The sequence below is a fragment of the Petaurus breviceps genome, unplaced genomic scaffold (genome assembly GCF_028583685.1).
Source record: "Petaurus breviceps papuanus isolate PSGF00001 unplaced genomic scaffold, PetGlider_PUasm1.0 208, whole genome shotgun sequence".
NCBI lineage: Eukaryota > Metazoa > Chordata > Mammalia > Diprotodontia > Petauridae > Petaurus > Petaurus breviceps.
Genome location: NW_027185852.1, coordinates 29379183 through 29401889, shown reverse-complemented (window position 1 = coordinate 29401889; position 22707 = coordinate 29379183). Strand labels below are relative to the sequence as shown.

At 48.7% G+C, this 22707-nt stretch overlaps 2 protein-coding genes across 2 annotated transcripts in view; one reads left to right on the top strand and one right to left on the bottom strand.

The window, feature by feature from the left end:
• The first annotated feature begins 1924 nt into the window (after positions 1 to 1924).
• The window catches only part of LOC138165389 (cytochrome b-c1 complex subunit 6, mitochondrial-like), a 290341-nt gene continuing 269558 nt past the window's right edge, over positions 1925 to 22707 (top strand). The window contains exon 1 of the mRNA XM_069093674.1: positions 1925 to 1931. The gene's annotated coding sequence lies outside the window, so the exon portion shown is untranslated. The remainder of the gene's footprint in view (positions 1932 to 22707) is intronic.
• The window catches only part of LOC138165383 (phosphatidylinositol 3-kinase regulatory subunit gamma-like), a 61292-nt gene continuing 55091 nt past the window's right edge, over positions 16507 to 22707 (bottom strand). Inside the window, exons 7-9 of the mRNA XM_069093657.1 lie at positions 22250 to 22324; positions 21969 to 22139; positions 16507 to 20660 (exon numbers count right to left, since the gene is read on the bottom strand). Of these exons, the coding sequence (XP_068949758.1) occupies positions 20462 to 20660; positions 21969 to 22139; positions 22250 to 22324 (445 nt within the window). The 3' untranslated portion in view covers positions 16507 to 20461. The remainder of the gene's footprint in view (positions 20661 to 21968; positions 22140 to 22249; positions 22325 to 22707) is intronic.

Here is a 22707-nt window from a genome sequence, read left to right as displayed (position 1 = left end):
CCTTCCTTCCTTCCTTCCTTCCTTCCTTCCTTCCTTCCTTCCTCCCCTTCTCAGGTGTCTCCTACATGAGACCCATCCTGCTTTCCCCCCATTATTATCAGGCACTCACTCTCAAAATGATAGGGCCTGGTAATACTGTGTATTTATTCACTTGTATCCCCATATTGTCCCCCCTCCCTCCTCCACCTCAGTAGAATGTAAGCTTCTTGAGGCCAGGGACGTTCTTTTTAATTTTATGTCACCAAGGCCTAGTAGGGTGCTTGGCCCATAGTAGGTGTTTAATAAATGCTTCTTAATTGAATACAGTAGGTCGTTATTGAAATATTTTGCAGTGCTTGGGGAGATGAGGTGATATTTGTAAATAGACACATGGTGGGAGGGGGTAGGGAGGTGCTCCTTTGAGGGTGAGTCCTTCTCACAGGATGGCCCTGTCAGTCAGCTAGGACTAGCAAGTGCCTACTCTGTGCCAGGCATTGGGAAAATAAGTGTGGTGAATGAAACGTTCTCTACTTAGAGCTTACATTAAATTAAAAAATTAAATGTTTTTAAACTAGCAAAAGTTTACTTTTCCCCCACCCCACTGAGAACAAAGGAAAAACAAAACCCTTGTTTACAAACATGTATTGTCAAACAAAACACGTTTCCATGTTGGCCATGGCCCAAAGAAACCTATATACACATATACACACACTCATGATCACATATATAAATAAGGTGTATATATACATTATATATGTCTGCTGTTCGGTAGTGTCTGACTCTTCATGACCCCATTTGGGGTCTTCTTGGCAGTGATACTGGAGGGGTTTGCCATTTCCTTCTCCAGCTCATTTTACAGCTGAGGAAACTGAGGCAAACAGGGTTAAGTGACATGCCCAAGGTCACACAGCTAGTAACAGTAGACAGTCCAGTGTCTGAGAATGACTTTTTTGAAACTCGGGTTCTCCTGATTCCAGGACCGTTGCTCTACTCACTGGGCCACCTAGAAAACCCGAGCTACCTCTTCCTAATTATGGGTAGAATTCTGAGGGGTCTGGATGACAGTCCTCAATTCTGCCTGGTGTAATGACGCTCCTTTTGCTATTAACAGCTATATACAACCCCTTCTTGGTTAAAGTTTATGGCCAGACCATCGGGAAGAGTTAGGGCTTGAGTTCACGTTATCAATCGCATTCACAGATCCAAAAGGTTCTGGAAAATCTGCCTGGGGCTGCTCAGGCCCCAGCCGGGGAATCCCAGGGAGGCTCCCTAGTGAAGGGATCAGCTATGGCAGTCTTCAGGCTGCTCCGCGGCCGGCCGACTCTCCCTCCCGTCGCGGGGCAGGTGGCTGCAGATTTCCAAACCCTGCTTTCCCGGACAAGGTCTGTTCTCTCCATCCAGACGAACTGCCAAGCGCTCCCGAGGACGCGGGTGCGCACGTCCAGGCGGGCCGGGGCGCACGGGCGGGGATCCGGGGATCCGGGGACGCGAGGACTGCGCCCGCCTTATCTCCCTCCTTGGCCGCCGCTGACAGGCCCCCGCGGCTCTCCTCTCGGTCTTCTCCCGGCCTGCCTACTCCTGGACACATAGTCGGGGGAAAAGGTGTCCCTCCCGCGCCCTGACCCTCCTCCGGGTGCCTCTGCTGCGGCAGGTCTGCCTGTCAATCTGGTGATTGACAGAGGCCAGGAGGTGCGGGGTGTTCGCCATGAACCGTTTTTCCCTGCCAGGTGGAGAGTGTCTAAGGGCAACAGGGTCATATTTTCCTATTTCCTTCCCTCCCCTCACCAAGTGTGCTTCCCCTTCTCCCTGGGTAGGGCAAGCCGCCCTCCGCAGACCTGTAATCGATACACATTATATAATATACGTTATGCATGCTGTATATTATGCACAACGTGTGCACTCACATATATGTATAAGTGTACACGTGTGCACATACAGTGTGTACATGGGGCACACACGTGTGCATACACACAAGGTGTGTGTACATTTTGTGCGTATGTAATCTATATTGTGTATGTCTATATATGTATGTATTTCAGCATTCTGAATCCTTCGCCTTTCTCTCAGGACGTGCATATCATATTTAGTCCATTAGCCCTCTGGAGTCACAGTTGGTCATTGCAATGATAAGCGTTTCGACGTCTTTGCCTTTGGTTTTGGTATCACATAAATTATTCTGGTCCTGCTTGCTTCGTTTTGCATCAGTTCATATAAGACTTCTCAGGTTTCTCTGAAACCATCTGCTTCTTCATGATTTCTCTCAGCATGATAGCGCACCAACACATTCATACACCACAACTTGTTCTGCCATTCTGCACTTGTTGGACATCCATCCCCCCAATTTCCAATTCTTTGTCACCACAAATAGAGCTGCTGGAAAGAGTTTGTTTTGTTTCGGATTAATCCCTTCCTTATGCTACTCTTCCTCTAAATTATCCTTTCTCCCTTAGCTTCTTTTTCTCCCATTTTCCTGTGAAGTAAAATGTATTTCTGTACACAACTCTGTGTGTGCATTCTTCCTTTTTTTGAATAAGTCAGCTAGAGTGAGAATTGTATCAGCTGCTCCCCTACCCCTTCTCCTACTTGCAGACCTTCATCACATAAGATGCTTTTCCCTAGCATTCCTTTTCTCTTCCCTTCTCAGTGTATTCCTCTTTTTCTCCCTTTCCATTCTTCTTTTAAGTTCATCCAAACATAACAGAAACAGAATTACTCCTAGACCATCAGTCTAATTAGACTCCCTCTATGACCATGTAATGCGAATGTAAATTTTAAAGATCTTCCCTGCCCCTAGGCTAAAGTGCACCAGAAGCCTGGGGAGGGAGGCTTGTTTTTCAGTAGATACTTCTTGATTGGCCAGTGGGTCAATAAGGTTGTTACATTCTCTGAGCCAGGAGAAGGCTATATAAGCCCTGATGTGTAGCTTTGTTTTGGGACTCACTTTGAGAAGTGTTCTGTGATTTGATCTGAATTCTGGGAAGCCGTTGTTGAGAGTCCCCCGGCTTTGAAAAACCCAGAATGTGGAAACCCAGATGTTGACTGGGTATGGATGTAATGGTTGGACAGTTTAGAAATCTGTCTACTTGATGTTTCTGTCTTGATAATTATGCCTGTATACTTTGAGGTTCAGGGTGCTGACCTTTTCTCCTGCACAAGGTAAACGATATATGTCTGACTGATTAAAGTAAGCTTGTTAACCCATTTTGAGTTGCTTTCCTTTAACAAAGCAGATCCAAGAACCTGTGGTAGCTGCAAACCCTGAGGACGCTTGGGGTGCTTGCTGCTACAGACCACAATCATGTATCTTCTTCCCATATTTGAATTTAAAGATTTTACATTTATTTTATTTTTAATTTATGGAACATGACAAGCATTTCCATAACATAGTATAATTAGGAAAAAGATGATTGCACCATGAAACGACAAATCTATTATATACAACTTGCTATTCGTTTTAAATATAATTTCTTTTTTTTTTCCTTTGCTTTTCCCTCACCCTAGTGATAGCTACCATTGGACACAAATATAGGTGTGTGTGTGTGTGTGTGTGTGTGTGTGTGCGTGTAACATCATTCTATACATACTTCTATTTATTAATTCTTTCTCTGGATGCAGATAGCATCTTTCTTCATATGTCCTTTGTAGTTAATTTGGGTATTTATAAAGTCAAAATGATTTATTTGCTCAAAGTTGTTCTTAAAACAATATTTCTGTCAATGTATACAACATTCTCTTGGTTCTGCTCATTTCACTCTTCATTATTTCATGCAAGTCTATCCATGTCTTTCTAAGATCATTGAGCTCATCATTTCTTATATCAGAGTTTCTTATATCACAATCATATACTACAACTTGTTTAGCCATATTTGAATTAAGAAGTTTATCACTGTTTAGTCCCTCATGATTGTTCATGTTTACTTTTTAATGTTTTTCTTAATTCCTGTGCTTGAACCTCAAAATTTCTAGACAGCTCTGGCCTTTTCATCAGGAACACTTGAAAGTCCTCTATTTTGGGGTGGGTAGGTGGCGCAGTGAGTAAAGTGCCGCCCCGGAGTAAGGAGGGCCCAAGTTCGGTTCTGGCCTCAGACACAACACCCACACAAAAAAACTAGCAGTGTAACCTTGGGCAAGTTACTTAACCCCAATTGCCCTCCAAAAAGGAAAAAAAAAGTCCTCTATTTTATTAAAGGTTTATTCCCATCCCTACCCTCCACCCATAAGACAATACTCAGTTTTGCTACGTAAGTTATTTTTGGTAGTAAGCTTATATGTTTTGCCTTCTGGAATATGGAATACCAAGCTCTCTACTCCTTTATAGTGATGGCTGCTATATCATGTATGGTCATGACTGTGGCCTCTTGGTCATTGAATTCTTTCTTTCTGGCTGTTTGCAGTAATTTTTCTTTGACCCGTAAGTTCTGGATTTTGTCTATAATGTTTCTGGGAATTTTCATTTTAGAGATTTCTTTCAGGAGGTGACTAGTGGTTTCTATTTCTATTTTTCCCTTTGGTTCTAAGAGATTTTGGTATTTTCTTTTAGGATTTCCTGAATTATGGTGTTTAGGCCCTCCTGGTCATGACTTTCATTTTTCAATTCCCCCCCCCCATCTGCTTTTCAGATCAGTTGTTTTTGCTATGAGATATCTTAAATTTTCTAGTTTTTCAGGCTTTTAAAATATATTTTTGATATTTCTCACTTCATGGAGTCATTGGTCTCTCTGGTCCATTTGTGGTCCAATAAGAATATTATGTTGGGGAATTTGTTGTTTGAGCAAGGATTTTGAACTTTTTATACCAAATGGTTAATTAGCTTTTCAGTTTTTTCTTCCATAACTCATTCCTTTTCTTTTTTTCTAATTCATTTTTAATAACTCATTCCTTTTCTATTTTTTCCTCTAGAGCTTTCATTTCATTTATTAAAAAAAGGAAACTTTTAAAAAACTCCTTTTAAAAAAAACTCTTCCTCTTCTAGGAATTCTAGTTGAATTTATGCCCAAGCTATGTTTTTCTTTGAGACTTTGTTTGTAACTGTTTTAGAATCACTCTCTTCTCCTGGGTTTGTGTCATCGGCATTCCTGTCATAATATCCTTCATGATGGTATTATTTTGTTTGTTTGTTCATTCTTCCAGCCTACTTCCTGACTTCAGACTTGGGGTTAGGGCTGGGCTTTATGAACTTTTGGAGGGAAGGCTTTAATTGATGCATTCTTGGAGTACCAAGTATTGTGTTAGTCCAGGATCTCAGGGAAAGTTCAGTCTGAAGACCTACAAACTTTCAGGGTTCCCACAGTTTTAATCCAGGGCAAAACCTAATCTCTGCCCTCCCCTCCCCCTGCCCGTTTGAGATATATAAGTTCCTTACATGGGTTTGAATCTGAGCAACAATAGACTGTGGCTGGACTAGTTCCCCTTTGTTCTGGGATTTCTGCCCCTGGTTATTCCTATTCAGGCTTCAGACTGAGTTAGAAGTTGGAACTGAGACTCCTCTCAGTCCATGGGGTCCAAGTCACACAGCTGCTGCTGCTTGTTTGTGAACTTGCTCCTCTCTTGGTACACAGAGCAGGGTCCACTGTGGCTCATCATCTTGGACTGTCCCCTCTACCCCAGGTACAGGTCCCTAACTCTGTCCACCCTGGATCTGTGACTGAGAATTGGGCAATGAACAACAAAGCTGCCATTGGCACCTGCACAAGGTCCATGTGCTACAGTATGGGTCTGGAATCTCTTCTCCTATTGCACAAACTCTCCATGCACTGGCTCCTGACCAGATCCTGTGTCCATAGACTTCTCTGTCTTGTCTCCCTATGCTGACCTGGGCTGGAAAAATGTCTTGTGGTTTTCCCTTGGATTTCCTCATCAGTATTCCATCTAGTGGGTTTTCTAGATCAGTTTAGAGAAGTTTGAGAGGGAAGGGAACTCAGCTATAGTTTTTCCTACTTCAGTCATTTTGGCTACCCACTTCCCTCAGGGGTTAACATTAATCGGAAATTTAGCAAATGCGTATATAAGGATGTGCAGAATAAATATAAAGCGAATAAATAAGAACTAGATACAAGATGGATAAAGTGCTAGACTTGGAGTTAGGAAGACCTGACTCAGACACTTACAAGCTATGTGTCCCTAGGCAAGTCACTTAACCTCTGCCCACCTCAATTTCCTCATCTGTAAAATGGGGATAATAGTATAGCACCTACCTCCCAGAATTATCATGAGGATCAAATGAGATATTTGTAAAGTGCTTTGTAAACTTTTCAAGTGTTAAAGACAGGCTAGCTGTTGTTATTTCAAGTTAGGAAGGACACTAGCATCTGCTGAAAGGCTTCACATAGAAAGTGGTTCTTAAGCTGCAACTTGAAAAAAAGAAATGAATTCAGTGAGGCAGAGGTGAGGAGAAAGTGCATGCAAGGTATGGGTGAGAGCCAGCACAAAGGTGTGGAGAGAAGAGATGGAATGATCAGTTTGACTGGATTGTTGAGGTGAAGATGGGAGTAACATCCATGGAGGCATTCACGGTGTCCAGGGCTTTCTGACATTCTTGTGAAGAAAGACTTTGTGAGACAGAGCCATGAGAGTCTTCTGTGATCTACAAGCTTCAGGTCTCTCATTTCTTAGTCTAGAACCTCATGGTTATAGAAACCTGGAATAACCACGTAAAAATCGTGTGAGGAATGCTCATGTTCCAAATGAGCTGAGGTTGGCCAGGGGAAGCTAAGAGTAGCAAAGGAGGAGGAAAAGGAGACCTGACAAGGGATCAGAACTTTGCTCGAGGTGGATGAGATGATGAATGACTGTCAGCAGAAAGAAGACAGAGCTGCTCAAGTCTTACTTGTTTCTGATTTCTTGGCCAAGAAGAATGAACTCTGCACTGGAAGTGATGCTAAAAATGGCTAAGAAGGAGTTGATAATTAAGATAAGAAAGGAGAAAATAGGGGCAGCTAGGTGGCGCAGTGAATAGAACACTGGCCCTGGAGTCAGGAGGACCTGAGTTCAAATCCGACCTCAGACACTTAACACAAAAACTAGCCATGTGACCTTGGGCAAGTCACTTAACCCTGATTGCTCCCCAAAAAGCAAAAAAAAAAAAAAAGAAGAAGAAAGAAAGAAAGGAGATAATAAGGCAGTTCCTAGCTGCCTTGGATAAATGAATGCAAAGTCTCCTGGCCCAGAGGAATGACATCAGGAGGTCCTGGAAAACCTGGAAGAGGTGATGGCTGAGCCTCTGTCAATGATAAAGTGAGGGATTGTGGAAAGTAGGAAAGAGGTATCTTGTGACTAAAGAGATGTAAATGTCCCGATTAAAAAAAAAAAAAGGAAGAGGACAGAGTCTATAACTCCATGCCAGTGAGCTTGACTTGGATTCCAGTGGGAAATTCTACAGCAGGACATTAAAGAGATGGTTGGTGAAAATCTAGAAAGGGAAGCAGCAATCACAAAAGGCCAGCCTGGCTTCCTCAAGGACAGATCAGGTCAGGCTCAGCTCATTCCCTTTTTTGATAAGATCAATATATATACTGGGAGATGACGGGGATGTTGTGGCTACAATTTACCTGGATTTTAGCAAAGTTCTCATGCTGTTCTTGTGGGAAAAGATGGAGAACTATGGATTAGATGATAATATAATCCAATAGATTCAGAACTATTTGCATGACTAGACCCAAGAAAGTAATTGTCAATGGTTCAGTGTCAACATGGCAGGAGGTTTTTAGTGGGGTGCCCCAGGGAGTTGTGCTTGACCCTGTGATATTTAACATTTTCATGAAAGAAATATGACTTTTGTCTTACCACTGGACTCTGGTGACTCTGGAGGACAGAGTGAGGCTAATGACTTTGCACAGCCCAGCCTCACTTAAACCCAATTCACTTGCAAGTCAAGACATCACTGTCATGACGTCATTGGTCCTCTTTGAGAAGGAAGAATGAACAACATTTTCATGACTTGTATAAAGACATAGACATTGTGCTCATCAAATTTATGTAGGACACCAAGCTAGGAGAGATAGCTAACATAATATATGGCAGTGACAAGATCTAAAAGGGTCTTAGCAATCTAGAGAATTAGGCTTGGTCTTATTAATTGAAATTCAGTAGGCCTGAATGTAAAGTCTTGTATTAGCCCCCAAATCCCCACTAGTATAAAATGGGGGGAACATGGATAGACAGAAGGTGTTCTGAAAAAGAATATAGTTCTGAATAGTTCTGAAAAACTATAGCATGGGGAAAGCATGGGTAGACAGAAGATGTTCTGAAAAAGATTGGGAAAAGGTCTTAGTGGACTACCACCTCACTATGAGTCAACAAGGTACCTAAAAAGCTCATGGGGTATGGGAATCCTTTAAGAGAGGTAGCACTTCCAGGAATAGGGATGGTTCCCGCTGTTCTCTGCCATTATCAGGAATATTGTGTTTGCTTCCAGACACCGCAATTTAGGAAAGACATTGGTAAAGGGATGGCCATTGGGAGGAGATGATCAGCATAATGAAGGGGCTTATATTCATGGCATATTTGGATCATCTGAAGGAACTGGGGATGGTTGCCCTGGAGAAGAGAAGCCCAAAGAGGACTAGACAGTTGTCCACAAGCATGTGAAGGGTTGGATTAGACTTATTCTGTTTGATTCTGGAAGGAAGAACCAACAATAATGGGGAGAAGCCAATTTAGGCCTGATGTCAGGAAAAACTTTATGATACATGAAGTGACTTGGCCAGAGTCACAGTGCTACTACTAAGTGTCTGAAGGCAGATTTGAACTTCAGTCTTCCTGACTCCATCTACCTCATTCCCTACCTTCCAGTCAGCTGAGGGTGGGGGGAGGAATATAACAAATATAAAGACCAGTCTTTATAAACACTGGGAGGCCTTATCCCAACTCCCACCCCCGGCTTCATCTCCCTTCTGGGCTCTGGGGCAAGTCTGAAGGTTATGTTGTGTGTTTTTTCTAATGCTATCGGCTCCATTTCTCATTCTAGTGTGTTCCTTCCAAGGTCCATCACCAAGGCCAGTTAATGTCTTCTCTTTATTATTGACCAGCCCCGGTGATTAGCATCCCAGAATCAATTTAGCCAGTTCACATCAATTAGCTCTTGCAAAGAGATATTTGTTGAGCCGATATCATCAAGAACAGAAGTACTAGTAGCCCTCAAGTAAGGGCATTCTCCCTCCACTACCATCCCAGGCCCTGGGGAGAGTGAGCTCCAACTTAAAGTGATGATTCACTCCTCATGCAGCATGGCGGCTCCTTTGTGGCTGTGGTGTCTGGGCTCCTAGGGCCATTCTTTTCTGAGCTGCATCCCACGTGTTTCTTCTCATCAGCCCAATCTCTGCCCACTTGGAGGCTTATGCCATTTCCTCCTCCTCACTTGGGCACAATCAGAAAAAAAGAGCTTGTTTTGGCCAATTAGTGCCTTTTGAATGCACTCTCAGTCCCAGCTTGGTGGGTTCAAGGCTTGCTCCATGTAGCAAGTGGTCAGCAGTTACTGAATCTCTGCACAGACTCAGAAAGGGAGAGCCAGACTCCTTCATTACACATCACCATGTCCTTTTAGGAGTGAGCTCACCAAACACCCACATACTCCTAGGACCATGCCCTCATTGGCCAGACCACATTTGTTCAGTCATTTTCATTGACTCTTCTTGGCCCCAATTGTGATTGTCTTTGCAAAGACACTAAAATGATTTGCCATTTCCTTCTCCAGCTCATTTTTACAGATGAGGAAACTGAGGCAAACAGGTTAAGTGATTTGCCCAGGGTTGTACTATTAGTAAGCATCTGAGGCTGAATTTGAACTAGTGTCTTCCTGACTTTAGACCTGGGGCTCTGCCCAATGTGCCACCTAACTGCCCCAACACCGCCATCACATATAAATGAATTTGGGTGGGATGGGAAGAACATTGACCACCATGGTAGGAAATTGTGTGGGAGCTGAATATTGAAAAGCTTTCTGGATTCCAAGAGGAATCCAGAGGAGGAAAAGCCTTCTAGGCATGAGGTCCAGCCTGGGGGATGGAATGTCCTGTACAGAGAATATGTAGGTCAGTTTGACTGGAACATGGAGTCCATGAGGGGATAATGGGAAATGTCTGCAAAGACACATTGGAGTCCGATTTTAAAGTTTGAAATTCCAGGAGTTTGTATATTAGTGGTACTGGGGAACCCCTGAATCTTGAGCAGGGCATTGATAGACAATGGATCCCAGTGAGAAGAACCTGGAGTTGGGGAGACCAGACAGAAGGCAATCATTGCAACAATCTCGGGACAAGGGCCTGAATGCTGGCCGTGTGAGTGGAGAGAAAAGGACATGAAAGATGGATCTCATGAAGGCAGAAAGGAAAAAGGTTTGGCAACAGATGTGTGATGAGGTGGGAGTGTGAGTGAGCAGAACAAGTTCAGGTGTCCCAAAGCTGGGAGCCTGGATGTCTGGGCAGATGGTGGACGTTTGGAAGGGGGCAGGGTTTGGGGGGGAAAGAGATGTCTATGGGACATCCAGCTTGAGATGTCCAACAAGGAGATAAAATCAGTCAGTCAGCAAACATTACTCTAGACCAGGTGAGGAGGTTGGAGCCAGGCTCCAGAGGGCCTTGAATGGCAGGGTTGGGGTGATAGCCTTACAGGGAGTCTCACAGGGACAGAGCTCTCTCAGTGGTAATGACACCTCCCCCCTCTCCCCACCCCAGAGGAGGAAGAACTTGTGGCTACAGTCCAGAGATAAGTGACTGCCCCCTCTCCCCCACCCCTAAACCCAGGACCTGAGGATGTCTAGGAGAGGGGCAGGTGTTTCTTATAGTCCTTAGGGCCTTTCCCCCACCCTTCCTGCCACCCCAGGCAGTCTGCCAGGATTAGACATGGTTTCAGGAAAAGAGGCCAAGAGAGAAGCAGGAATTAACCGCCCAGGAGCCAGAAATAGCCTGGAGGGGCTGACGTCATCCACTACCACAGTCCCTCCATCCCAGTGTAGTTGAGAGAATCAACCCTAAAGCCAGAGATGCAATGTGAGGGGGTCCCAGGCCTCCCAACCTCAGCCTCAAATGTGCATGTGAGACAGAGAGAGTGTCAGGGGATCCAGGCCCTCCCCAGCCTCAGCCGGTCTTGTGTGTGTGTGTGCATGTGTGAGTGTGAGAGAGAGACAGACAGACAGACAGAGTCAGACACAGACAGAATCAGGAGATCCAAGCTCCCCCAGCCTCATCTCTCAGTGTGTGCATGGCAGACAGACAGACAGAGGAAGAATCAGTCAGTCAATAAATATGAAGCCCCTACTAGGCCTGGGCTAAATCCATGAGGATTCAAAGAAAGGTAAAAGTCTCTGCCCTCAAGGAGCTCACAGTCTAATGGGGGAGACACCATGCATGATTGTCTACAGACAAGATTTAGACAGGATAAACTGGAGATAATTAATAGAAGGAAGGCACCAGAATTAAGTAAGATTGGGAAAGTCCTCCTGTAAAAGGGGAGATTTTAGCTGGGACTTCAAGGAATCTGGGGAAGCCAGGAGGCAGAGATGAGGAGGGGGATGCATGGGGAGCAATCAGAGAAATGCAGAGCACTGCAGTCAGGCCAGTGTGCTTAGATCTCAGAGAGAATGTGTGTGCATGTGTGTGTGTGTAAGAAGACATGAAAGGTAGGAGAGGGCCAGGTCATGAAGGCCTTTAAAATACCAAACAGATTATTTTATATTTAATCCTAGCGGAAATAGGGAGCCACTGGGATTCACTAAGTTGGGAGTGAGGGGGGAACGTGATCAGACATGTGCTTTAAGAAGGTCACTTCGGCGGGTGAGTGCAGAATGGGTTAGAAAGGAGAGGCTTCAGGCAGAGAACCTAGTTAGGGGACTGTTGCAGTGATCCGGGGTTGAGGTGACAAAGTCCTGGCAATGTGATGAACAAGAAGGAGATGTGTGGGAGAGATTCTGTTGAGGGAGAAAGGACGAGATTTAGAGACTTTGATAGGTTATATGGGCTGAGCAAGTGTGAGGGTCTGAAAATGACAGTGAGGTGGTGAGCCTGAGGGCGGGGAAGGATTGTGGTGCCCTCAGCAGTGAGAGTGACGGGAAAGGTGGAAAGGATGAGGACAGGGTTTGGAGAAGAGGTTCAGTTTGGGCCCCAGTGAGTTGAAGATGCCTGTGCAACATCCAGTTTCAGAGGGGCAGAAGGAAATTTGTGATTCAATATTGGAGCTCAAGGAGAGACATACAGATCTGGAGAGCATCTGAATAGAGGTGATGATTGAATCCAGGGAAGCTGATAAGACAGTATAGAAGAAGAAGAGGAGAGGGCCCAGGACAGAGCCCTGTGGCTCACCTACAGTTCCTGGGCATGACATGGATGAACATCGGCAAAAGAGACTGAAGAGGAGCAGTCAGATAGGTAGGAAGAGAATCAGGACAGGGGGTGTCCCAAAAGCCGTAAGAGAAGACAGTGTCCAGGAGGAGAGGATGGTCAAAAGCATCAGAGGCTGTAGTGAGGTCAAGAATGATGAGGGCTGAGAAAAAGCCACTGCATTTGGCAACTCAGAGATCCATTAGCAATTTTGTAGACAATTAATTCAGCTTAATGATGAGGTTTGGAAGCTGGACTATAGTGGGTTTAGAAGAGTGTGAGAGGAGAGAAAGTAGAGACACCTTTCTCAAGGAGTGAAGCCAGTCAGTAGATAGGGAGAGGCTGAAGATTAGAAAGTCACAGTTAGGAAGTGTCTAAGGCTGCATTTGAACTCAAGTCATCCTGACTCCAGGTCAGTGCTCTATCAACCACACCATCTGGCTTCAAATAGGCATGGATTTCCCATCTTCAGAACTTTCAGGTGCATGGACTTACCTTGTATTTGAATCTTTGTGGGTCCTTGGGTTCCAAGGCAGGATGGGCTCTGTCACCTGTCTCTGTGCACAGGCCATCCTTCATACCTGGAATGCACTCCCTCCTCACCTCTGTCTTGTAGAATCCCTTTCCTCCAAAGCTCAGCTCAACTGCCACTCCTGCAGGAGGTTTTTTCCTGATATGTTCCAGCCACTAATACCTCCCCCTGACCTCCAACCCCCTCCAAATTACTTTTTAGTTATTTTATGGGCAAACTGTTTTCCCTAATGGAATGTAAGCTCCCTGGGAACAAGTAACATTTTACTTCTGTCTTTGCATATACCCACTGGTTAGGTCAGACTCTGGGGGCACTTAATAAGTACATATTGATGGATGGATGGATTGATTGACTCCTAAGCAGCCCAAGATTGCAATAGCTTTCAAAGCTGCTGTTATCACACGGTTGATGCATGTGGAGCATCTTACCCTCCAACCTTCCCCTCTTCCTAATTTTCCTTATTGTTAAGGGCACCATCCTCTCAGTCCACTGGGCTCCTTCTCTCAGCTCTATATCCAGGCTGTTGCCAAGGCCTTTGGATTCCACCTCTGCAGGATCTCTTGTCCATTTCACCTCTGGAGCATCTCTTGTCGACTTCACATCTGGAGCATCTCTTGTTGATTTCACCTCTCCAGCATCTCTTACTGATTCTGTAACTATCTCTTGTCCATTTCACCTCTGTAGCATCTCTTGTTGACTTCACCAGCATCTCTCCTTTATTTCACCTCTGTAGCATCTTTCCAGTACCCCACTCCCTTCTCTCCTCTGACATTGCTGCCACCCCCCCCCCAAGTACAGGACCTCATCACCTCATGCCTAGACTGTTGCAACAATCCTCTCATTGGTATCTCTGCCTCAAGTCTCTCTTTATTCTAATCTGTCCTCAATTTAGCTGCCTCAGGAATAGATCTGACCATGCCACCCACCTCCTCAGTAAACTCCAGAGGCTTCCTATTACTCCTAGGATCAAATACACAATCTTCTGTTGGGCATTTAAATTCCTGAAACAAACCAGCCCTCTCCTACCTTTCCAATCTTCTTACACTTCATTCCTCGCAGTGACACTGGCTTCTTTACTTCCACTCCTGACTTTAGATATTTTCTTTGGTTGTCCCTTATGCCTGGAATGCTCTCTCTCATCTCTATCTTTTGGCTTCCTTCAAGTCCCAGATAAACTCCCTTCCACAGGAAGCCTTTCTCAATGTCCCTTAATTCCAATGCTTTCCCTCCATTGATTATCTCCAATCTATATAGTCTATAGCTTGATTGTACACAGTTGTTTGCATGTTGTCTCCCCCATTAGATTGTGAGTTCCTTGAAGGCAGAGATTGTCTTGCTGTATTCCCACCACTTAGCATATAGTAGGCACTTGATATTTTTTGACTTGATTTGACTTAAACTCCTCATACATTTTTCAGGTGAACTGTTGTCAGGACACGTGTACCCTCCCCATCTTGTGCTTCTAAAAATCAGCTTTTTTGAGCCAGGGGTGAGCCATTGATTCTGATTGAGTTTTATCTCTTGAGTTCAGAGAAGTGCTCTGACCCACTGAGCAACATTATCTAGTCGTTTCACCCCAGCTGTGTTCTCTCCCTCTCAGCTTGGTATCTTGTGGGCTCGATACTGGGACCAGATGAGAGATTGTGTGGGTAGACACATGAGCTGTGTATGCCTTGTGTATGCATGTAGATGTATGGTGGCTTCTCACAGGTGTGTAGGCCCACTGGAGCTCCCAGACCACCAAGGCTCCAGGTGGGAACAGGGGGGACAGGGGTTGGGGAAAAGGGGGCTTCTCTAGAGTTGGGAACATGTAACCTGTTGGTCGCAAGCTGCTTGGACAAAGCTCAGGGTAGAAGCCACAGGGAGGGTGCCAAACCGTGGCCCATAACCTCAGAGAACCCCTAGTCTGAAGGTGGCATGATGCAGCTGTGTACAAAAGGGAGTGGGAAGGGGATACGGGGCTTGTATAGGCCTGATTGTTGGTGCCCGATTTCGAGGGGGTCTCTAATTGGGCCTTTTGTCATTGTTTAGTCATTTCAGTTGTGTCCAACTCTGACTCCATTTGGCGTTTTCTTGGCAAAGATACGGGAAGGTTTGCCATTGCACAATCCAGCTCATTTATACAGATGAGGAAAGTGAGGCAAACAGGGTTAAGTGACTTGCCCAGGGTCACACAGCGAGTAAGTGTCTGCAGCCAGATTTGAACTTGAATTTTCCTGATTCCAAGCCCAGCATGCTATCCACGGAACCACCTAGCTGTTTGGGCCTGGTGGATGCTAATTGTGTTCTAAAGCTCAGCGTCTGGGACTGACTTATTTTGTTCCTCCACGACTCCACTTGAGGTCACTCAAGCCTCTCCTATCATTCATTGTTGGGGAGGAAGGATGATGCCTGGCCCTGGGCAAAGTCCTTCCCCTCTGTGGGTCTGTTTCCCCATCTAGGACAGCTATAGAATATTAGTCATAAGTTGCAGAATATTAGAATTATAAGGGAGATCAGGCCATATTCTGAAGGTTCCTTCCAGCTCAGACATTCTGGAGTCAGGTCTTTCTGTTGAACACATAATGTTAATAGAAATCTCCTTTATTTCTTCACCACACTGAGGCTGGGTTATCCAGCCTCAGTCTGAGCACCTTTAGATGGGGAGAGCTCACTACTTGCTAAGGAATTTGGGATAGCTCTAATTAGGAAGTTTTTCCTGAGATCCAGCCTTTATCTAACAGCTTCCCCCATTGCCTTTGGCCTCCTTTTCCGTTGTCGTGTCCCCCATGTGCCCCTCACCATGAGAATCACTGAAAGACAGCTGACAGTCTCTCAGGGAAGGGAGTGGGGGTTGTACAAGCAGTTTTCCCCAGTCAAGGGTTTTATCTCCCCCCTCCCATGTCTTATTTTAAGGATTTGTGGCAAATAGTTGTCCCCACCCATGTCTAAACCTCTTCTTTCTCTTGTGGTCAGTAACTGTGATTGGGAACCAGTGAACCCCTGTGCCTCCCCCCATATGCAGTGCTCCCCCACACCTGCCCCAGAGACGGCTTGGTTCTTGTCTCCTCTGCCATTGGCCTCCCCTGTCATTTTCCACAGGTAAGAATTGTATCCTTCTCCACCTCAGCCTCTGTTTGTGGAATAGCAACTATCTCCACCCCATTCTGGGGGCACCCACCATTCAGTCTCAAAGGGCCCCTTCACCCACCCCAGGATCTAGCAGGACACAAGAGTAGGGACCATGTGTGTGAGCCTAAGAGATTCTTCTTGTTGTTAGGAGAGGCTGAAGCCTGAGTTCTGATCTTGCCTGCCTATTCCCCAAAGCAGCCCAGGGGAAAGGTTCAAGAGGGGAGGGAGGCCCTCATCCGAGCCTGGACCCCAGGGGCTGTCCCTGCCACTTTTCTAGCCTGATGGGTGGAGAAGACACAGGAGGGGAGGCAGCTCTATGATGCCTCTTCTAAAGTCCCCCCATCCTCCTTGGCAAGCCTGAATCACAGCTGCCCTACAGCCAGATCCATCACTGTGGGGCAGGAGTGCCCATCAAGAGCCCTTGGCTTTCTATAGAGACCACCATGTCAGTGGGGTGGGGCAAGGGTGAGGAAAGGGGAGGAATGGAGTGCTCCGCCCGGCCCTTTTACTTGGGGCTCTCTGAGGGGCCCTGTCTACACCTCTGGGCCCACCATACCACGTCACACGGGAATGTGCTCTATTGCAACTGTTTATTGCATTTTAACCTGGAGCAAATTGGCCCAAAGGCCAAAGGGCACCTCCCCTGGCCGTCGCGACACGCACACGTGGGGACAAGCACAACTGTAACGACTGGTCTAGCAGCTACGTACGCACAGCAGGAGTTGTCCACGCACACTAACATATGACTGACTGGTTTCCTTGTGAAGCAGTTGGGCTTTTTCCTTTTCACATTAACTACATGAATTTCTCTTGACTACATCAAAGAAGACAGAAGAGGTTTTACACAAGTAACAACAGGGAGACAGGGCTCTGGAGTCACATGCTGGAATTCACCCAGGCAAACGACGATTCTAGTGGGGATCGAGGGAGGGAGGGAGGGAGAGGGGGAGGGAGGGAAAAAGGAAGGGAAGGAAGCCCCTCCCCCCTCCTCCCCTCCCACCTGGGGGCCAGGAGGGCTGGGGCAGGGCAGCCCAGTTCCATCCGTACATAGCCTACCTGTGGAGACAGGTTGGGGAAAGGAGCCAGTGCTGTGGTAGAGACTAAGTCTAGCAGCGGGCTGGTCCTGGGCTAACCACCATGGGCCAGAGGGGGGCGGAACAAGATGTATAGCTGCCCTGACCCTGACTGGGCTCATCACCTGGGCCTTTGGAGCCCAGTCGTTGCTGCCCTTGCTTGGCTGGCACTGATCTGGGCATATCTGCATGTTGCCCCCTTTGGGTCACTGCCACTATTGGCTGGCCCTGCCATGGTCACCAGGAGAAGCTGGAGATCTCTTCAGCCTCATCCAGGCCATCCTCAGCAGCTTGGAGAACTCAAACCAGGCACCCACAAGGTCATTCCTCTTTTTGAAAAGAAGCTTCCTGCAAGCTGGCCTTCCCACTGATGTCCCAAGGACCTTTCTCCTCTCCCTCACCAGGCAGCCCCAAGCACCAGGCCAAACACACCTTGGCCCCACAGGGTTAGCAGCAAGGAGCCAAGCTCCCAAACTACCCTATTCCCAGACGAGAATAGCAACAAGGTCAAGGTGACTTCCTTTCTGGCCAATTCCTGCTGAAGTACACCCATCATGCCAGGGACAGAACATGTTTGGGGGCTGCTGCATTGTCTGTAGTTGAGCAGAGTCAGGCTGAGCTCCCCTCACTGACAGACACTGGCCCTGCTCATCCCAAGACTGTCCCAGAGATGGACTTAACCACTGACTCCCTGTCCTCTCCTCCCTCAGGCTGCCTGGTGGCCTCAGTGGCACAAGACAATGGGCACCAACTGACTTGCTGGTAAAGCTGGGCCTCCGATCTTCCTCCACGCTGGCCGCTGGGGAATCCTTCCAGATGTTTGCCAGGAGCCGGTGCACAAGGAGATGCTGAGAATCCTCAAAGACTCCACACCGGGCCCACGGCTCTTCTTTCTTAGGGGCTTTCTGAGGGCATAGACTTGGCTTATGTTGGGGCCAGTTTCCCCATCTCACACTTGCTCCCCAAAGGCACAGATGCAGGATGCCAGGCAGGCAGGCTGATGAGGGCCCGTGCCAAGGAGTCTTCTGGTAGCTCCTTCACCATCTTGCTGATTGAGGCTGCACGTGGAGCCTGGGCCTAGAAGCTCAGTGGGTAGCCAGAAGGAGGAATTGTCTCCTGTGAGTCCCCCAGAGAGGGTTCTAACACCATAGCCTAGAATGTCACTAAGCTGTGCTCCCTTGGCTCCTGGCTCTTTCTCCTCTCAGTCCCACTGACACTGCAAACTGCCATCTATACCTTTTAAAGGCTTCCTTGTCCACAACATGGGCCTCTGGTCTTGGCTGAGCTAGGTAAGGTCACGAGAAAAGCACAGGAGACTGAAGGCTCCTTCCTGTTCCTCCCAAACAGCATTCTTTGGTGGCACCCATCTCCCCCCCTCCAATCAGTGCCCGCTGCAGGTCCATACCCTGGGAGCCATGAACTAGCTTTGGCTAAAGGTCCCTCACTTGTCCGGGACATCAAACCACTGCTGTCTGTGGCTTCTGGGCTTTGTTCCCCTCCATTGCCAGACCTGGGAAAACAGCAAGAATCACAGTGGAGTGAGCTCCCCTGCCTCCAGCCTGTGGGCTGAAATCTTATGTAAAAGAGGGCTGTGAGAAACCAAATTTATTTGTTTTTGGGGTTTTTTTTTGCATGTGGTCCCAACCACAGAAATTAGAAATGAGATTGAAAATCATACTCCTAAATGCTTTCTAGCTCACCAAATGCTTCCTTCAAAGGCTGTGAAACAAAGCTGGGCAATGCCACCTGAGAACCCGGGATGAAGGCCTCCCCCCAACTCCTCAGAAGCAAACACTTCAGGGCCTGCTGAATGCACAGTTCTCTAGTGTGGAGGTGCCTTGCCTGGCTGCACCAAGGGAGGAGGAACAAGACCTGGGGGACTGGAGGATGGCGAAGGGATTAGAGGAAGGGAGGAGGCTGGGCACAGGAAGGGGCAAGCACATAGGGCTCCCTGGCAGTGCTCTGTACCAATGTGGGACTGACCTGGAGAAACAAAGATTCCCTAATGTTCCAGATAGTCTTTGGTCCAGGGACCAACCAAAGACAAGGCCAAGGCTCCCTCCAGCACCTGGCCAGGCCCATGAGCTAGGGAAAGGAGGTGATAAGCAAACGGGACAGATCCTTTATGCTTTCCCAATAGCCATGTCCTCCAAGGAGAGAGACTCTGCCAAGCAGCTGGTCTGGGAGTGTGGATCTAAGTGGTGTCTGTGCCGAGGCTGAGGATCTCCATTTGGAAGGGCCGGGATTTTCCTGGGAGTTGCCGCTTCCACCAAGGTGGCACTTTGGAGGTTCTGGGGAGATGCTACATTGTTGGCCCAGGTGGGCAACTCTGCAGGTATCTGGTCTTTTCCAGCCACCAGGAAGCACAACATTGCACTGTCTTTAGACATACAAGAGTTACAGGAATTTCAGATGGGGAATTCTTCATGTGCCAAGGCCCCAGGAGGAGCTCGGGGTCCCTGGGGAAGCCCGAAGCTCCCTGGGCCCTTGGCAGGGTCCAGGAGCTTGGTGCCAAACCCCAGGGGTCTCAAATACCCACATATACTTTCCCATTTCCTTTTCTTTCTTTCAAGTTTTGGTGTGGAAAGGAACACTTGCCCAGGCTGGTGCCCCTAGGGCCTCTGGGAGCAGAGCTCCATTCTGTCCTAGTGAGTAAGTTTCCTGGAGGGAGGACCCCTCTGTGGTGCTGCTGTTGCTGGGGCTTGCTTTACACTTGGTAAAAAAAGAAAGCCACCCTGCTTGGAGGATTCCTTCGTAGGGTTTCTGATGTTTGAAAAAGGAACAAAAGGTTCCCCATTTTCCTTTGGTCAGCTCACTCTCCCAATTCCTTCTGCTTGCAGCAGCAGCAGCGGTTTGCTGAATAACCAGGTGTCTGGCCAAGAGCTCCCACCAGTGGTGGCAGCATCAACCCTGTCTCCCCCTGGGTTCTAAGGTAGAAGGAGAAGACAGGACCCTCTCTCCTCTCTGGGCAAAGGCTTTGTGCTGGTCAGCTCCCAGCCCACCCCAAACTGAGCCTGGCTCTACAAAGTTGCCTGGCTCAAAGTAAAAACAAGGAGACAGGGGCACGCGCACACACCCACGCACACCCACACACCCACGAAACCCTCGTTCTCCACCCAATGGCGTCTGTCTGCCTCCAGTTTCTAGAGCTCAGTTTATTCCCCATAGGGAAAGCACTCGTCAGAGTTAACACAAAAACAGCCCACCGCCTGCCTGGAGCTGGGAGCACACACAGGCGGGTGTTGGTGTCCTGGCGGGAGGTGGCCCTGACCCCCGGCCGGCCAGCCCCCAGGCCCCTCTGCTTCACATTCACAGAATCACTTCTTGTGCAAAACAAGCAGTCTAAGTAGAAAGAATGCCCTTGTTGCTGTCACTCCGTCGTCCTGCTGATAAAAACCGTAGAAAAGCCCCCGGCTCCCTCGGCCGCGGCCCTGGCCGCACTCTGCGGCCGGCGTCTATCTGCAGTGGGAGGGCAGCTGTGCGTAGACCGGGTGGGCCAGCCGGACGTTGAGTGAGTCGTTGTGCTGGACCAGGGACGTGTGCTGGTAGTGCAGGACGAGCTCCTTCAGGCTGCCATACAAGTTGTAGGGCTCAGCGAAGCCGTAGCCACGGGCCGTGCTGTAGATCACACAGTGCTTCACGTCCCCGTCCGCCCTGCAACCCAGACAGGAGAGAGGCAGCAGTGAAGGGCGGGGAGGGCAGCAGGGGCACCCCACAAAAGAGACCCCTCCAAAGGTCAACGGCAGAGGCAAGGAAGGGCTAGGAAGCTCCATTTTGTGGATGAGAAAGCTGAGCCTCCTAAGATCCTTAACTAAAGCTGTGTGACCAGGAAGCAGAGGCCTGGAGCCGGGGTGGTCTGACTGCTGGCCTCGGCTCACTGCACCCACTGATCATGCTCACTAAGGGCTTTAATTCTGAGGTCCACTGGGAGACAAGCTGCAGCAGGGAGAAGATTTGGGAAGCCAGCGTGAGTGAGTGGCCATGGAGGCCAGGACCGCCCATGGCCAGATGGAGCCTCTGGACGTTCCCTGCCTGTTGTCCCCCAGGCAGCCTGTGACAGGAGGCCAGAGGCTCTGGGGGAGTGGGGAGGACAGCTTGGACCAGTGGTGCCCCACATCAGCCCTGGCTCAGGGCCCCAGTGCCTGGGGCAAAGGACACCTCTGGCCTGTGTTTCCTGGACAGCTACCAAAGTGAACTGAGCCTGGGCCAGGGGTGGCCAGAGCACACGGGTGGTGGAGGCTGGGCCTCTGACGGCTTCCCTGACTCTTCCTTGGCACCACCCCTTCCACCATCTCCAGAGATGGGCAAGTGTGGCAAGTGAATGTAATCTAAGCCTGTCCTTGGAGCTGAGTGGGGGGGGGGGGAGCAGCCTGCTCATTCATGGTTCCACCCATTCCTCTATCTGGGAGGGAGCCGGGCCTCAGGCCTCTGCCTTCTGGGAGAAGAACAGCCAAGATGGACCAGTTCCTGGCACTGAGAATGGCAAAGGGAGTGGCTTCCTGACTACAGCAAGAAGGACTTGTGTACTGGGTCAAGCCCTGGACTCTTCCTTGTGAAGTAGGAACAATCTCATCTACACTAACCAGTCCAAACTTCCTTCTCTGAGCCTCAGTTTCCATATTTGCAAAATGAAGGGCTGGAAGATGTAATTGGTCTGTGAGGACCCATGATCTCTGCTCTTGTCTCTCCCACATCTAGAAATGCAGAGCCAAAGCTCAGCTGGGGCTGTATGAGAATCAAAGGCTCCTGCCCATTCCTGATCATGACTCTGCACTGCTTTGCCCCCTGGCCAGTGCTGGAGAGGTCAGGGTCCTGGAGGGAAGCGGCTGGAGCAGGGACCCCAAAGGCTCCCCTGCCCCAGTGCCCAGGCTCAGGGCCCCCTCTGCGCCCCCCACCCGCCCCAGCGCCCAGGCTTGGGGCCCCCTCTGGCTGCAGCTCAGATGGGGACACACTGAGACTCACACCACAGAGCAGGCGTAGCAGCCTTTCTTGCTGCTCTCCCGAATTAAAAAGGCTCCGTCAGGCTTCCCGTGGAGCAGGTCCTCTGCTTGGAGGCGATTGAGATCCCCGACAAACCATGTTTTCTCATCGTAATGTGGCAGATTCTCGTCTTCCTCATTCATAAAATAGGTCCTAGAAAGCAGACATGAGAAGGTGACCCGTCAGGCAGGCAGGGCGCCCCCACCGGCCCAGGGGTGCTGACTGGGGCCCTCCCCTCCCAGTAGCCCCCGAGGGACACTCACTCATCGATGTGGTCATTCTGGATTCCCAGCCAGCCGTTGAGCCGTTTCTGTCTCACTCCTTTGTGACTGAGCCATCTGCAGAAGGGACAAGGGACGGTGACTAAATATGGGCCCTGGCTCCACGGTCCGGTTCAGGCCTTGGGCCCACACTGCCCAACCCCAGTCCTGCCTGTGTAAGCACAGGCCCCGGGCAGCCCCCCTTCCCTCACCTTCCCACAGAACTCCTGGCTGCTGGCCCAGTGGTCCCCGCCCCGCCTCTCCCCACTGTCCAGCATCTAGTTCTTCTTCCTCCAGGACCCCCAGAAGCCGCTGAGCTTCTCCTCCAGCTCCAGCCACACTACTCTGAGGTCCCCCGGGGGGCCTGGGATTGGCTCCCCGCCGGGAGGGCCCGCCCAGCCCAGCACGGCCCCGCCCACCCACTCACACTAGGTACTGGTCGCGAATCTTGCGCAGCTGAA